This window comes from Canis lupus, chromosome 1, assembly GCF_011100685.1.
Source record: "Canis lupus familiaris isolate Mischka breed German Shepherd chromosome 1, alternate assembly UU_Cfam_GSD_1.0, whole genome shotgun sequence".
Classification (NCBI taxonomy): Eukaryota; Metazoa; Chordata; class Mammalia; order Carnivora; family Canidae; genus Canis; species Canis lupus.
Genome location: NC_049222.1, coordinates 11,833,434 through 11,850,167, shown reverse-complemented (window position 1 = coordinate 11,850,167; position 16,734 = coordinate 11,833,434). Strand labels below are relative to the sequence as shown.

The 16,734-nt window shown below is 36.6% G+C and overlaps 1 protein-coding gene across 2 annotated transcripts in view; it reads left to right on the top strand.

Moving 5' to 3' along the window:
• Positions 1-16,734, top strand: part of CDH7 (cadherin 7) — a 125,489-nt gene that overhangs the window by 44,174 nt on the left and 64,581 nt on the right. For both annotated transcript variants that reach the window (XM_038525835.1, XM_038525834.1), the window contains exons 3-4: positions 8,273-8,567; positions 12,079-12,198. In XM_038525835.1, coding sequence (XP_038381763.1) covers positions 8,273-8,567; positions 12,079-12,198 — 415 coding nt within the window. The remainder of the gene's footprint in view (positions 1-8,272; positions 8,568-12,078; positions 12,199-16,734) is intronic.

The window sequence follows — 16,734 nt, the reverse complement described above, 5'->3', positions numbered from 1 at the left end:
CTCCGTGAGCTCATGAAAATGGGCAGCGTTTGACTCTGTGCTTCAGGCTACCCCTTGCTACCCTGCCCCTCTTGTCTTCATGAATAGACACCCATACACCTGGCCTATAGGAGATACTCCATACTCACTTTTAATAGATGATTAATAAATGTTGAGTTTCTAGATGGAGACAGAAACAGACTTGATCCAATCTCTGTTTTTCCAGAACAATCCAGCTTGGGCACAAGAGTGATGTCATCTGTATCTCTTCAGTTCAGGCACAAGAGCTAAGGGGCTACTTCTCACCTGGTACTTCTAATAACAGCTCAAGGGATACATGTGATTTTAACAAAGATGCCAGAAAGGATTAACTAGACAAACATTAAATACTCAGTGACAATATTTGAAAACAAGTTTACCAAATATCACAGATTACAAATAATGTATATACTTACTGTGATTTTAAAGTTTAACCAGCTGCCCCTCTTACTAAGATCTTATTAATAAGCATAAGGATGACCGGTTACAGTCTTATTCTCCTTTTGGACTAGCTCCTAGCTCCTTTCCTCTGTTCACCCGCCTACTTCCACATTATCTCTGAAATTCTGTGTTCCTCCGTATCTTGTACCTTCGTCCACGCACTGGCTCTATCAGATCACACTGGACATGTAGAATCCTTGTATCAGATCTGATAAGATAGTGTACAGTACTGTCTTTTTAAATTAAACAAGCATCAAAGTTTTCTTCCCCAAACGTAGACTCCAGAATTACGTTTCTGTTAACCATTATTGTTTGTATTTTTGAATGCACAAGGCAATACAATGCAGAAGACTTCAGGAGATATTTGGCAAACATGTCATGTTATTGCCCTCTGCAACGTGTACCTGAATGCCTTCTCCAAAATGCCACGTACAGAACATCTGTGCAAGTTTTAAAAATGGCCTCTTCAGTTGCCCTGTGCCTCCCTGATAGTATCCTCCGTCTTGCCTAATGTTAGGACAGGAAAAGGGTTTTGGACTGATTATTGCCTAGAAGCATTCAAAAGACCATTCACATAAGTTTTATCCACTGGCCCAGTGCTTTTCAACTGATCTACAGTGAAGGGCCAAGTTTTTGTTGTTTATTTGCAAGCTTATTGGGCTTTTCTAAGAACACAGAACATACTTTATTATAACCTCCTAATAGCTTTGTAACTATATTAAAAATGAATTACTTAGAAAATAGAGCCCTCATTTTTTCCCATTATTATTGGGCTTAACAGACATTAAATTGCTCTATTAAATGACTATGAAAATTGCTAAGCCTTTCCTCTCAATTTTCTGTACTTCCTTAGACTTAGACAGATGGCACCCAGTCCTTGGACTCCATATTGAGCAGCACTGTGTTAGCCTCCTGTAACATTTTGTGTACAACCAGCCCCCGTTTCAAAAGCAAGATTGAACATTATCCTCTTGAGCAAAAAGCTTGACATTTCCAGGGGTTTGCTTTTCATTTGCTTCTGGTTGACTACTCAGAGTTTAGAACTAAGTGAGCAAGTTACTACAGGGGAGCCCTGCAGTAGAGAACATGATGTGCTCATGATTATGCTGGAAGAGGAGGCTTTGGACAAGGAGGAGTTTTGATCAGTTACAATTTGACTCAAGGCAGATTTCCTTACGTTGTTTGAAAGTTCTGGATGTGGCCTGGAGACAGCATTTGGAGAAAGGATGCGATGAGCTCTGTGGAGATTTCTTTAGGGAGGCACATGTAGCTGTGTGGAATAGAGAATGCTTTTCTGAGTTATCACTGGGTCCTTAATGAAAAAGATGCAGCTCTTAGTGTGAAGTTCTGAGTAACCACGCCATAGGCATAAGTGTAGAACCTTTACCAATAAAAGCAAGATTCTCCCCTCTAAGGGATGCAGATAATTCTATTGTACTGCTATATGTGAACTTATAAATATGGATAGAGAGTTACATTTTACAAAATACTTCCAAATGCATCACTACATTTTAACCTCCCTCTAATGTGCAAGGCCGACTACACCTTTATGGATGCTAGTCTATAACAGATGAATGAACTATGATTTAAGAGTGATCAAGGCATCACAATAAAGGCAGAGTGGAGATTCAGTAGCCATGCTTCTGGCTCCTTTGCCATGGTGACCTAGCAGTTGAACCTCTCAACTACTAAGCAAGTATTAAGCCCCTAGAATGAATGTTCATGGCCACTGAATTAGTGTGGGACTTTTTCCAAAGAGAAAAACCTAAACCAAACCAAACAATCTGAGTAGTTCCTCCTTTTTACCTAATGTTGGCTAAAAAAAAAAAAAATGAGACTTTTTTTGACAGTTTTGACCTTATGTAAGCACTTCCTGGATTGTATCCCTTTCCTGTATTATTCTGTTTTGTAATTAGTACCTTTAGTTTTTAAACCATGCATCTTCATCAGAGATGCTTCACAAGTAAATTGTGTTCCATAACCCTGGACCACAATGATAATTATAAATTAGAAATACTTCAACCAGAAAGAATGACTCATACACTTGTTTTCATCTATAATATTTCTTCAACAACTTGATAATTACATGGTATCCAGTGGCATGTGGAAGATTTCTATTAAAAAGCATAATGAGAAAAGAAAACTTGCCTGGAATGTGTATATACAAGCAGTTTTATTTTTTACCAGTTATTGTTTAAATCTGCCCTCTACATTTAAAATTCTAACCTTGCTAAGTTTCATAAATCACATGAGTTCTAACAGTTAATGTATTTTTAAACTTTAAAAAAATGGGTATCGATAATAAGCCAATGGTAGGAAAGTCACCTTAGAAATCCTTTGTTAATATTTAGCATCAATCATTCTCAAATTGATTAACATGCTTCTCAGCCATCATTACTCCACTTTTGTACACAGATGTAGTAGTAGTATGAATTTTTATATTTTTGTAATAATGACTTTTGCATTTTTCTTATTCAAATGTTCATTATAAGGAAAATTGAATAGAAGCTTTAATTATTTCCATCTTCATCATAAGTAGGTCAGTGAGGATCAGAGACCTTTGTTGACTTTAGTGTTTTATTTTTTAGTGTCAAAGCTTTCATGATAAATATTATCTCTTTCCAAATAGTTTCATCTTACATCTAGATTTACTTGTTTTTTTGCCACATGAAAATTTAGTGTGTTAAATTACAAAGTACAATCCTGATGTTATAGTGCTTTACCTTAATGAGTTGTGTTCTGTATCACCTCAAGTAGTTGTCACAATTGTTCAGTGAAGTCCCAATACAGGTATTTTTTACTTCCATTTTGCAGAGGAAGTGCTGAAAGACAAGGTTATCTGTAAGATCAAATAACCAGCAGAATTAAGATATTCATAATGGGAAGAAAAATTGATCAACATATTGAATTGATTTTTTTTTTTTACCTTAGTCTTTGCTAAACTGAGATTTATTCACCATATTCAGACTCTTCTTTAGGAAGGTAGATTGACAGTATGAGACCAGGTCATTTGTATCAGGCCCTAGTTGATTATTAAATAGATGTAAGAAAATTATCAGAACTGCAGTGCATTGATCTGTTTTTAGTTTTGGTCTTTATAATCTTAATTAAAAACTAAATAGTAGATTAAAAAAAGTTAAGAACATTGAGAGTCTTCCATCCAAGGGCATCCAAAGGTCTATAAAACCCTCTACCAGCCCGTGTGTGTGTGTGTGTGTGTGTGTGTGTGTGTGTGTGTAGGGAAACAGGAATAGGAAAGCATGTCTGCCCCTACGGGGTTCTGTCCCCTGGGGAACAGAGATGTGTAAATGTGCAAGTACAAAACAATGTGCCGTATGGTACCATGGGCATACAAAATGAGCTATCTGGGCTCTGTCTAGGCAGGTCAGAGCATTAAGGGAAACAATCCAGAGATACAGGATGTTTTTTGTTTAGTTTGTTTTCTTTTTGCCTAATGCTATTAAAACGTAAAAGGATAGAAATTGAAGTACAAGCACTGCTCTTTTACAAAGTGGATTATAAATTTACTAAATTTGAGACAATGAACTGTTTATTGAGAATGTGGAAAATGGTGATAAAAAAAGAACCCAGCTCTCAAGGAGTTTATAAATTAAAGAAAGGATTGGATATGAAAACAACTAGACTCAATTTTCAATATAAAGCAGAATTAAATGCATCCTATCAGAGAAATGCAAACAGCATGCCATGGGGGAAAATGAGAAGATTGTTAAGACTTCAGTAAAAGGGAGCTGGGCTGGATGTGAGTTGATAGGCAAGATGATGGAAGACTTGTGTTGGAAGGGATGGTGCAACTTGCTACGCTTGGGCCACATGGTCCTCATCCAACATGCCCGGAGCGCAGAGTGCCTTCTGAGATGTGATGGAAAAGAGAGACTAAGGAGCTAGCATATGGCTGCATGGAGCTCCATGCTTAGAATTTGGGGTACATCCCTAAACCTTGGGGAACAATTAAAAGTACTTGATGAGAGGTGTGATATAATTCAATGTACATTTTAGGGAGATAATTTCTGACACACAAAATGGAGAATAAGTGGAGAGTTTTCTAATAGCTCTAAAGAAAGACTTTAAGATTCTAAATTAGTATTGTTCTGCAAGATTGAAAGGGAAGAGTTGCTCTATCAGAGATAATGGGGTAATGGGTAGCTGTTCTGTCAAGCAGAGGATGATGGAGCCACAGTGGGTTGCTAAACGTACTACATTTTAGGGCACATTTAAAGGGTGCTTGCCATTCCTGGCTTATGCAGCTTATGAAGATTCCAACACAGTGTGATATTTTCTTACATTGTTACCATACACAGTGCTGTCAGGGTGACATGGAGGAAACACGAACTGATTGTGTCTCCTTCTCTTCTGATTCTTTTGCATCATGAGCTAGACCCAGCTAAGAGATGTGTGTGTGCGCGCGCACATGCACGTGCATACATGTGCGTGCACTCCTCATTGTTTGTGTTTATTTGCAAGAGTAAAGATGATGATGATGATGATAGTGTAAATATTTACTTTGGAGTCACAACACATATTTTGAAGGGGACTTAGGAATCCATGCAGTAAAGGTGAGTTTTGTGTGGTGACATAAGGAATCAAGGTTTTGTTGTTCTTGTTTAGATTAATCACAGGACCATGTTTAGCAGGGTATTTATGAATGAAATAGATGGAACAGTTCAAGTTCTACTCTGTCCAAAATAAGAGTACAGATATTTGTTTTCCATTTATTTTTTTTTTCATTTGCCATATGGTGGAACCAAAGGATGCTTGTTTGCTTTTTACTGCGCATAAGTTTGTGTGTGGCCAATAGTGCTTCTCTGCTCTGTGGTAGTCATTGACAAGGACTGTGTGTACCTGCGTGTGCATGCAAGTGCACGAGAGCATCTGCACAGATGTGTTTTACTTAAAGTTGCCATTTGTTAGTTCTGCACTTGCAAGTTTTTCTGTGCTGAGCAGTTTTTTTTTTAAGTAGAGGAATATAATAGTTTTTCCCTAACAGCGTGGGTTTCACTCTGCCTATTAAGATTAGAGTATTAGTGCACAGTCTCCCAGATTAAATGTCTGAATGCATCTGATAATTAGGTATCCATCTTAAGCATCTCAAAGTTGGTCATCCACTTTTAACTACAGATGCTTACACTAACCTTGCAAGGACACTCAAAGCAATTTTCTGCTTGTGAATTCTGGCAGTGATTACAAGCCTAGTGATGGTCCTAGCTGGTAGAAAAGTGTCAGTGATAGGAAGGATGATGAAGTTCAGAGCTCCAGAGACAGAAGGGTGTGTGTGTGTGCGTGTGTGTGTGTGTGTGTGTGTGTGTGTTTGGGAGGGGTAGGAAGGAAGAAATCTGATTTCCAAATGATTAGAGAAACATGCAACTTGAACTTTTTTTTGCCTTTGAGCTCTTATGCTGTCAGTGATGGAGAACAGCTAACAATGCCACGTAATGTAAAACACAGTGTCAGAGCGCAGGGTGAAGGTCAACTCCGGAATTTAATGTGTGTTGTGTACTGAAAAGGAATGTGTCCTCTCTCCCTTACCTGGATACTACAGGAGCATTGTATCACCATGCCATGGAAACAGCAATTAGTTGACAGGAATTAGTTAAATGAATCATAAGGGCTGGTTCTATAAATGGTAGTCCCTAATGAGACTTAGAGATGTAGAAGGCCTTTGATTAAAGACACACCTGTATGTCACTTGAGTGTCCCTGTGGTCATTGGATCTTCCTCTGTTGTTTCACACCAAGGTCAATGGTGGCGTGTAGACTTTTCTAACAGCCAGAGGCATGGATGGGCTGCGGGAGGGGTGGGGGCTGGGGCTCATGGATGGGCTGAGAGTGGCTATGAGAAGTGTGTAGAGGGGTGGATGGGGGTACTTGAGCTGTCAGCAGCTTAAAACAGCTTATTTTCTTCCATCATCTGCATTTGTCTCAGGAGCCAAGTTCTTTGCTCTGTGTTGTTGAAGGTGGCCGAGTGTTTTGCTGCTCATAATGCCAAGAAAGAACCCTTCTGCTGAGTCATAAAGTGGGTTGATGGAAACCGCTCAAAGCACCGAGCTTCTTTATGACTTGGGGGATGATCAGGGGTGGACGGTCCTCTGCTGCAGCTTCTGATGGCCCCAGCTCATGGGACAGCAGCACCTCTCCAGAGGCAGGACCGTCTTGCAGACAGTGGAGATGGAGCTTTCCAGGAGTCCCCATGTTTCCTAATCCTGGTGCAGCCACAGAGCACTGGTCATGTGACCCTAGGCGAGGCACATAGCCTTTCTTTACCTTAGTTTCCTTATCTGTGAATGCGGATAATGAAGTCATTCAATGTGAGCACCAAATGAGTTACCATGTAGAGAACATTAAGAATAGTGCCTGACACATAGGAAGCGCTCAGCAATTCCAGCTGTAGTGGTTCCAGCTAGCTTTCTTCTTCAAGGGAGATACAGAGGCAACCGTAACCCTGAGAATGACTTAAGAAGATTAGGCAATTCGCCCTATTTCAAGAACTCTACTCTCCCAGATGGAGGGTGATAAACACGCGGTACGGTGATCCACTAGATAATTTCACACTGAACAAATCGAAATTATAACTTGTGCCAGTGGTCAATTTTTTGTATGATTTAGTCCTGATAAAAACTATAGAAACTAAGGGAGAAATCAGGTGCTTAAGTATCCTGGAGCAGAGTATCGACACAGCTGTGACAGTACACTGGAAGAATCACTTGCAGAAGTCACGGTGCCAAAAGCAGTACCCTCCACACCCAGCACAGAAGGTAGAAAATGCACGACATGCACATTTCCCTAAGTAGTTTTCCGTATTTTATGTCCTTAGCACCTCATCTTTTAAAGAATGCAAACATAGTTCTGTAGGACAATGAATGGCCTTTATTATTTGTTTTTTTTTTTTTTTTTTTTTTGCATTCATATTACTCGAAGTCCAGATGATAGTGGTTATAGGGGATGAAAGATTATGGAGATGACAGATTGAGTCCTGTGTTTTTCAGGTTATGAAGTTCAGGAAAATGTATAATTATGTCTGAGTTTCCTTAGGTTCCTCTGTTCAACATAATGTTCTGACATAGAGCAGGGACAGTCCCAGATACGAAATGCAAATCCGTGGGAGCTGGCCCTGCCGCCGATTGCTGGGGTTAATCATGCAAATCTAATGCAGTTCTTGGTATTTCAAGAAAGGTTTGAGTTGAAGTCTCAGGCACATACTGATTTAAAATTCCTACTTCAGAGAGCAGTGTAATTTTTCTCGGCTTCAAATTTTAAAATCTAGAACAGGATCCGGAGGCGGATTTGGTGACCGGACATCCATCCATACTTGTTAATCAGGACAGAGGGTGGGAGGGGCTGGTGTCCTTAAAGAATGTGGGAGTGTCTAAGCATATTAAATAGACACTTTATTAGATCTAAATTTGCACATGTCCTATAGCGAGTCCCTTTGCTTGGAGTAAGATCAAATCAACCGATTATACATGTTTACTGAATGCTCTGTTCCAAAGAAGATGGCTAAAACTGGCAAGGACAGACCAAATAAAAATTAACACCACCACGAGTTCCTAACTTTGGGAATGATAGAAAATACCTTTGGAAATGAGACTGTTTACAGGAAGAAATGAAATTGTCTTGCTCACCAGTGCAAGCTGACACATGCTCACAGCCTCTCGGCTGTGCACAATAAGCATCAGCTTATCTTTCCAAGAACAATAAAATTTCATGTGCTGCTGCCTGACATAAGAATTATTTTTACGTATCTCCATATCGCTGACTCTCTTGTAAGTTAATCTCATCTCACATGAATTTTTCACCAGCTTCACTCTGATGTTGATAAAGGAGATGGTTCCATCAAATACATCTTGTCAGGCGAAGGGGCAAGTTCCATTTTCATTATTGATGAGAACACTGGGGATATTCATGCTACCAAGAGGCTGGACCGGGAGGAACAGGCCTACTACACGCTCCGCGCCCAGGCGCTGGACAGGCTCACCAACAAGCCTGTAGAGCCCGAGTCCGAGTTCGTCATCAAGATTCAGGATATCAATGACAACGAACCCAAATTCTTGGATGGTCCGTACACGGCGGGGGTCCCCGAAATGTCTCCAGTGGGTGAGTAAAGAGCATGCTGCTTTGGCAGTCTCTGATTTTGGGGGGTTCGTTTTTATAACCAAATCATCATAGGTGCTGAAAAAAAATCACAGGAGTGTTGGTACAGCAGTTTCTAGTGAAGGTGAGGGGAAAGTTTGAGAGACATTAAAAGCCAGCATCCAAATCTAATGATTCCAATCATTACTTGATTTATATGGAAAAGTTGGAAAATTTTCCTTTCCCCCGGGGATTTGTATCTTCAGTACATTGCTCTTGTCTTAGTCTTTTTTCAGTGTGATATTTAATTTAATAAATGCTTAAGGGGCACCTGGGGGTTCAGTGATTGAGCATCTGCCTTTGGCCCAGGGCATGATTGGGGTCCTGGGATCAAGTCCCATGTCGGATTTCCTGCGTGGAGCCTGCTTCTCCCTCTGCCTGTGTCTCTGCCTCTCTCTCTCTCTCAAGAGTAAATAAATAAAATCTTAAAAAAAAAATAAAAGTACCCCTAGGAATTTAAAAAAGAAAATCCTTCCAGACACTGCCCTGTGAGAATCTTTTCTCTCTCCTGGTTAGTATTAATGATTTGCTCTTCTAAGAATCCTGTGGCCAAGGTTTCAGGCGGGCTGTCTAATGTTTAGATAAGCTGACCTGTTTGCTTGTAGAGTGTGCTTGAACACACAGATGTCCCTCCACACACCACCACTCGTGTTTTTTGTAATTTCTCCAGAAAGTTAGATGCGTGAAAATTTATATTGAATTGATAACAAAGTTGATACTCAGTTTGAGGTATAGAAAAGAATCATGAAGGCTGTTTTATTCAGAGGGGTTTTCACATTGTTCCATTGCTGGAAAAATAGAAAGTAGAGTGTGGTATATACTTTATGTATGTCAAATAATAAAAACTCAGTTGTAAAGTAGTCAGATACCTTTGAAATAATTTTCAGCTGGTATGTCATTTTAGATGATCTTACAAAACAGTAAAAAAAAAAATTGTGGTGCTTAAATAGACCAGTTGATTTATATATTTATTTCCTGTCATTTTTAGTTTTGAAGTAAGACACTTATTTAAAGAATAATTGAATTTGTTTTTTAACAGGCGAACATTTTACCCAGTGTGATTTGTTTTATATTAAATAAAGGTTGCTTCATCCATCCAGCCTTCAGTCAACAGATCTACTGTGTTAGGAAGTGGAATTGCAAAGATGTGTATTATGTGTGCCCTTTAGGGGAATCACAATTTAGTGACCCTAAATTTCCAACAGATGGGAGAATGAAAATTATATGGGGCACCGTTGCCCTGGCTGCTGAAGAAATAGAAACAGAAAATGAACCAGAAGAATAGATGCTTGTGGTCATGAAAAATTCTGAACCACAATGGAAGCATCTCACCATAGTTAGCTTACATGTGAGCACTTCTTTGACCAAACAGGCTTCTTCGCACTTTCTTGATACCTCCCACATCTTCAGTGCTGCTGGCTGTTGCTTAACAACAAGAACAACAGCTATGAAGACAGCAGCCACAACAAGATTTGCAGGTTTTAGAGAAAAGAGAAGGCACATTGTCCTCCACAAATAGTAATGTTTAGAAAAACGGGAAGCTTTGAGGTGTGTTTGAGCAATTCCATAATTTTCATGTGGGCAAGTTGGCTATGCTTCACTGGCTTGCTCCAGGTTTCCTTTGCTCCATAGGGTGTAGCCATATGAACTGGATTAATGTGAACTTTGTTCATTTAGAGGCTAAATAATGTGCTGTACTTTTGGTTTCAGTGATACCACTCTGATATGAAACAGCATGATTATTATGCACAAATACAAGTTATTTTTGTTATTCGTAGTTTATCAAAGGGTTTAATTCTAACCAAATAGTACAGTATATATAGCACAAGCATTCAGTGTTTAATATTCAGGGCTGTGTTTTTCGTTGAATGCTAACTGCAAAATTGAAAACACACTAATAAGCCCTTAGGATAATTCATTCATTTCCAGAAGACCATAGATAAGCATGGACAATTTAAAGTTATTTAAAAATATGTGTGCATGTGTGTTGTGTGTATGTGTATGTATAAAGTAAATTTCTTAGTGAACACTTTAGAAAAAAATCATATACAACCAAATTACTAAAGGAGTTTTGATTATTTTGTTTAAGGCACTTTCCTTTTCAATAAAGTAAGAAATCAGTACTTAAGTATGTCACGAGAGTGAATATTGCTGTAGAGATAGTGCATTGTAGGGAAACTAGAGAATATTGATGCCATTAATTCTAACATTTTAAAATACTCAAAATTTAATTTTAAAAATACTTTAAAATATGCATCATTCACTATACGGTCCTACCAGGTATCTGCAGGGTGCAATAAAGTCTGTCAATTTTTTTTAAATTAGAATTTAAAAATAGTGCTGTTTACATAGCTTTTTTTTATTATAAAGCTATATTATAGCTATATAATATGCACCCATTTTTAAAGAAGATGGGACTGGTAAGGAAAACCATAGTGTGGAAAAGACAATTGGTTTGTAACAAAATGGACATTGATGACTTATTTAAAGACTTAGAGAAATCTCTTTAGAAATATATTGAAATGATATGTTAGATTTAAAAACATTTTCAATAAATTATTAGAAACAAATTTAAAAAAAGAAACAAATTAAAACCTTAGAAGAATACAAAAAGAGACTTGTTCCATTCCTGTCAATAGGAGATAAATGATAAAATAGCATGCGCTTAAATTAAGTAAACACAAGTAACATTTTTAAGATTATGCTCCAAATGAAAATAAAAAGAACACATCACAATAAATGCTTTCCATATGGAATGAGTGAATACATGGTAAAATGAAGAAGCAGTGGGACATTCTATCTCATGAAATATAGAAAACAACTAATAATGCAATTTTTAAAGCTGCCATACTTTTTCTCCTGTGAGAAGGTGGTTTAAATTTTCATTTTATGCTTTTGCTTTTAAATCAATTCATATAAACAAATGAAAACTAAAACTATTACTTGAAGAGATGCTACGTAATATCCAGTTAAGTGGATCCATCAGATTTTTTTTTTTAATTCAATTAATGAAGTTTCATTTTCTGTTGGCTCTACTCAGCTGTAATAGTGAGATCCCCTCAGTGACTTGGGTGTCAAGATGCTGTTACTTGTCACACGGCCTTCTGGACAGTAATTGAGACTTATAGAGACTGCTCCTGATAAAAACTTGTTACCTGACCCTGATGGATGAGATGCCCAAAATTTGAGTCCCTTCCAATTCTGAGTATCCTCCTAATGTGCATCATCAATCTTATTTTTTTTTTGCTAACATATTTCTGTATCCCTTAAATCTTTCTGAGGGCTTAATTAGCATTTATCTTCATTCTGGGTTTGTCTTTTACAAAAAATATGTCAATTTTTCATATGCTTTGAAATAAGAAAAAAGAAAATAATTAAAAACAAATCTAATGTAGCGTGTTCAGCATTCTATGAGTCATTCTGTTTTGTGGCAGTTTGAAGTTTTTGATTCACTGGCTTTTGGATTGGCATGTAGGGACCTCAGTGGTACAAGTGACAGCCACGGATGCTGACGATCCTACATATGGCAACAGTGCCCGAGTGGTCTACAGCATTCTGCAAGGACAGCCATACTTCTCAGTGGAACCAAAGACAGGTAAACACTGATATTGACTCTTCTTATAATGTCATCATTTATACCTTGGCACAGAATTGATATTAGTTATTTTTATTCAATATAGTTGGCACTGAAAACAAACACTACATTGCTATTGTGCTTCTCTCCATATGTGTACTGTGCTATTAAACAGCATATTATTTATAGAAACATTAGCATCTTCTTCTAAGAATATTTTATTACAATTATCAGTATTTCTACCAAAATTAAAGTATGATATACTAATAAAGTATTTCAGCTGCTTTTTCCTGATTACATAAGAAAATGTTATTATTTATGTCAAGTTTTATATTCGTTTTGCTTTCTTTAACTAATTCACGTAGGAATCATATGTAGTTAAGTGTAAATCTCAAGCCAAACCCCCACCTGCCATACAGTAGAATAGGTAGGAGGTTCAGCTTATCCTGCCAGAGTCTGTTACATTTAAACTAATTTTCCTGAGTAAACCAATTAGGATGATGGTCTGCTAAATAAAAAACTAAATTAAGTGATTTTTTTTTAATTTTAGAAGAAAAAACATATTTTTTATGAGTTGTAAGACTTTCTGGATAGAATATGCGTTTGGTTGGCTAGATGTTCTATTTTACTTTTAAGCTGAAAGAGTTTAAGTAAGACGATAATTTGGAACACTGTTGTCTTGGTTATAAAATAACATTATTCTGCTTTTCTGGCTCTCTGTGGAGGGAAGAGAGGTGAGTGTGAAGATGGGTGGCCTATGTCGCTGATTTTCTTCACCACCATGAAATCCAAAATTTCTCCATATTGTAACAATTTTGTCTTTATCATGAAGAAAAGTATTCTTCAAACAGCCAAGTTCATGATTATTGGATAGTGCCTGGGACCTTAAATTATTATTTTAATGGTACTTATACTGTTTTCCATATTTATAAATGGTAATACTCATTTCAAATCACTGTGGAGGATAAATATTTTAAATGTCTTTTGAGAATGGTGGTTGTAATGTGCATGAACAGAAAAATAAATTCAATCCTAACTCACCATTAGAATTTTTACAGAAACTACTTTGCATATTTTATGTTAAAGTCAGGGTAGAGTCTGGAAGCCACCTGGAAAGTCTAACAGAGAAGAAACAGTTCTGATTAAGCAAGTCTTGAAGGAGAAGTAAACAAAAGTATTTGATTTATGATATGAATCCTATGAATGTAAAACTTGTGGTTGATTTAATGATAGATCTGAGAAGCCTAAATTCAGACACCCACCCATTCCCTTATATATCTACTTTTTAAGCCTCCAAAGACATTGACAAGTTTCTGACAATTTGCTCACAAATTATACATTCCTGCATTATATAACCTGTCCAGAAATAGCATGTACTAATCCCTAGGGTTAAATATTTTGCTGGTACTAATGATTGGCGTGTGATTTTAGCTTTGTGGCAAGATGATAGTCTTTATTTAAGTCCTGTGGAATTATGGCCTCTGATTGAGCAAGTGGACAATAGTCTATGTCATGGGATCACATTATTAGTATTTCAAATTAATTCTAATTTCAGAATCTCAAGGATTGTGTATTGTAGGAGATGAATTGGTTAGTTTTATTTTGTTTTGTTTAGAGTTTTTCATACTGTAATTATGGTAATCATTGGGACTTCTCTTTCTAGAGTCATTAGTGCAGAGTTATCCTGAGAATTTTTGTTCTCTGCTAATTTTTAATATGGATAGTGTGTTATTGCAAAGAAAATGTATTTTTTTCACAAAAAAATGGAAAGCTTTCAATCCTTAGGGGCATGGAAATGTGTAAATCAAGTTTGACTTATTCTTCATACTTGGTGTCAGCCTGACTTTTATCTGTGTGAGAAATACATGAATTTCTGAATCTTTAAATCTAAGAGTTTTTGAGAAGAAAGTAAAAGTTTTGATAGGAAAAGTACTGAAAATATGCTAAACCAAGATTTTGTAAAATAGGCACAGGGAATCACTGTTAGGTACATTTCTATAAGGTTAACTTATGATTTCTTTTTTCTTAATGTTAATAATACCCATTACCATTTATTAATCACACATCATGAACCTAACATGGCTAAAACCTCCAATCACATATTACACCTATGGCACCACTCACAGGCCAAAAGACCATAGGATAAGTGTATTTTCTATGTTCATTTCTCCATCCATAAAATAAGAATGTGAGTAGCTGCAAAAGCCAATGCTAACAACTTGTTGTTAATAAGCAAACAGAATGGCACTAGAAGCAGGATAAGGCAACATTAAAAGAGCTGCAAAGCTTCACACCACCTATCTCCATAATGACTACAAACTGTTGGGAGGCTTATGGATATTCTAAGGTGTTCATCTACTCTGTAACCTGCAAAGAAGCAGATCCCTGTTTCAGTATTTGATATATGGCAGGACTGGCTACATAATTTGCAGTTCAAAATGGAAATGCAGACCCTCTCTTCTAAAATTAATAGGATAGTATCAACAGGGCAAGAAACAAAGCATGGCACCTGTGTGCCTGCACAGGTCACATGGTCATGAAGCTGGTCCTGAAAAATGGATTGAATGATAAACACCTCTTGTCATTTAGAGTTCGTTCTTAAACATTAAAAGGTGTGACTACACAATACCTGCATCATATATTACATAACCACTTGTTACATCATAATTTTATATAAGTAATATCTCATAACAAAGCCCCCTCCCAAATATGCCCTTCAAATGCATTCCATTCTGTGGAGGAGGACCCTCATTCCTGTTGGGCTTGCTGGCTGAAGATGTCCTCTCACAGATTCCAAGAGTCCTTTCTTCAGGGATACTATATTTGATACCAACTCTGAAATTGTTTAGAGTTCCAGAAGCTTCCATGTTTGCTATTATTGGTTCTTCTCTGACTTTTTATGGTTCTGTTTTTTGTTTCACTTACAGGAAAACAGACCAAATATAAATAAGACTTAGACGTGAAATTTAGAAAGAATATAAACTAATAGAAAGAGAGTCACTATGTACATCTATATGTTTCAGATGCACACGACACGAAGCCCTGTAGCCCTGTGTTACATAGGTCATGTGGTTGCGTGGACATCTGAGACCAGTCCAAGATCTGAGTGATTGTTTGGTTCCCTAAACAGGGGTTGATTTCAGGACAAGCTCTTATCTGTTACATTTAGTATATATATATATATATATATATATATATATATATATGTATATTTAGTATATATATATGTGTGTATATATTTATATATATATGTATATGTGTATGTGTGTGTGTGTGTGTGTATATATATATATATATATATATATATATATATATAAATTCTTCAGAAGTTTCATGGTAAAAGAATATGCTTAAAAAAAATCAGTGGCTGTTAGGAAATTAAAGAATCATCTGAAAATAATTCCCAGACTAAATACCAGAGAGTTGTTGAGCAATAGTGATAATAAATTTATGTTTAAAGTGCACAGCACTTTTTTGTGACTGGGTATTATAAATAATGGAAAGTTCTGGGTTACTGTGTCAGGTGACATAATCTATTAAAAATTATCATTCAGGAAGTTTAAAATCTGAGCTAATCTACTTTCTAAGGACCTATAGGATATATTCTTCTTCTCATCGTAAGTGGCTTAAAATGACTGATATTGAGATTAAATAATGTTGTTGTCTTCCATGGAAATCTCACAGACCTGTAGGGACCTGGCTAAACAAGACTGGCCTTTATCACGTTAGAGATGTAGCATTAGCAATTTGCTGTATTTCTTTATAATATATAGCAAAGTGCAAATCAGATCCAGTGCATGAGAACTCTTTTCCAAATGTAGCCAGTTTTACTTAAAAGTAAAGAGCTAGCAAAAGTCATGGAACTGGAAATCTATTATTTTTGAATGTCCTTATTTAAATTCATTCTCTCCCAATTCTATTCTTGTCAAAAATATGTTTAATATTTGAGATATTTGGAAATTACCTTTGCCACCTGGTTACTTTGCAAACTTTGTGATGACTTTTACTTTGGAAAAGTGCTATTTATAAGATCACTTGTAAAGCAACAATTAGAGGTGTGAAAAATAAGTAACTTTGACTACCAGACTTCTTTCTTAATAATGTTGTATTTCCTTACAAAAATAATGTCACCAAGCAAAACCATGAGAGGATGAGGCTGCAGTGTTTTCCTTGCTGATTAGTTGAGATAGTAAGGCTCTCTCCATCATCATAAAGGTATAAAGATGAAAGCTCACTTGTACCTCTTGATATTGGAAGGAAAAATGAGATGCACAGACATTAAAAATAAAGAACCTGAACAAATAGGAAATGATTCTAAAGAAAACTCATTAATATTTTATCATTTAATGATAGTGATCAAAAGAGCCAATCCTCAATATATTTTTAAAAAGAAGTTACACAAAAGGATTATTAACATCAGAAACAAAAGAAAGGAAAAAGATGGAGAGATGTAAGTCCCAGAATTCTTAGACAAAGACTTAGATGTAAGTACCAGAATTCTTAGACAAAGACTGTTTATGCTCAGTAACATTATTACTGAGATCAGCACTCATTGTA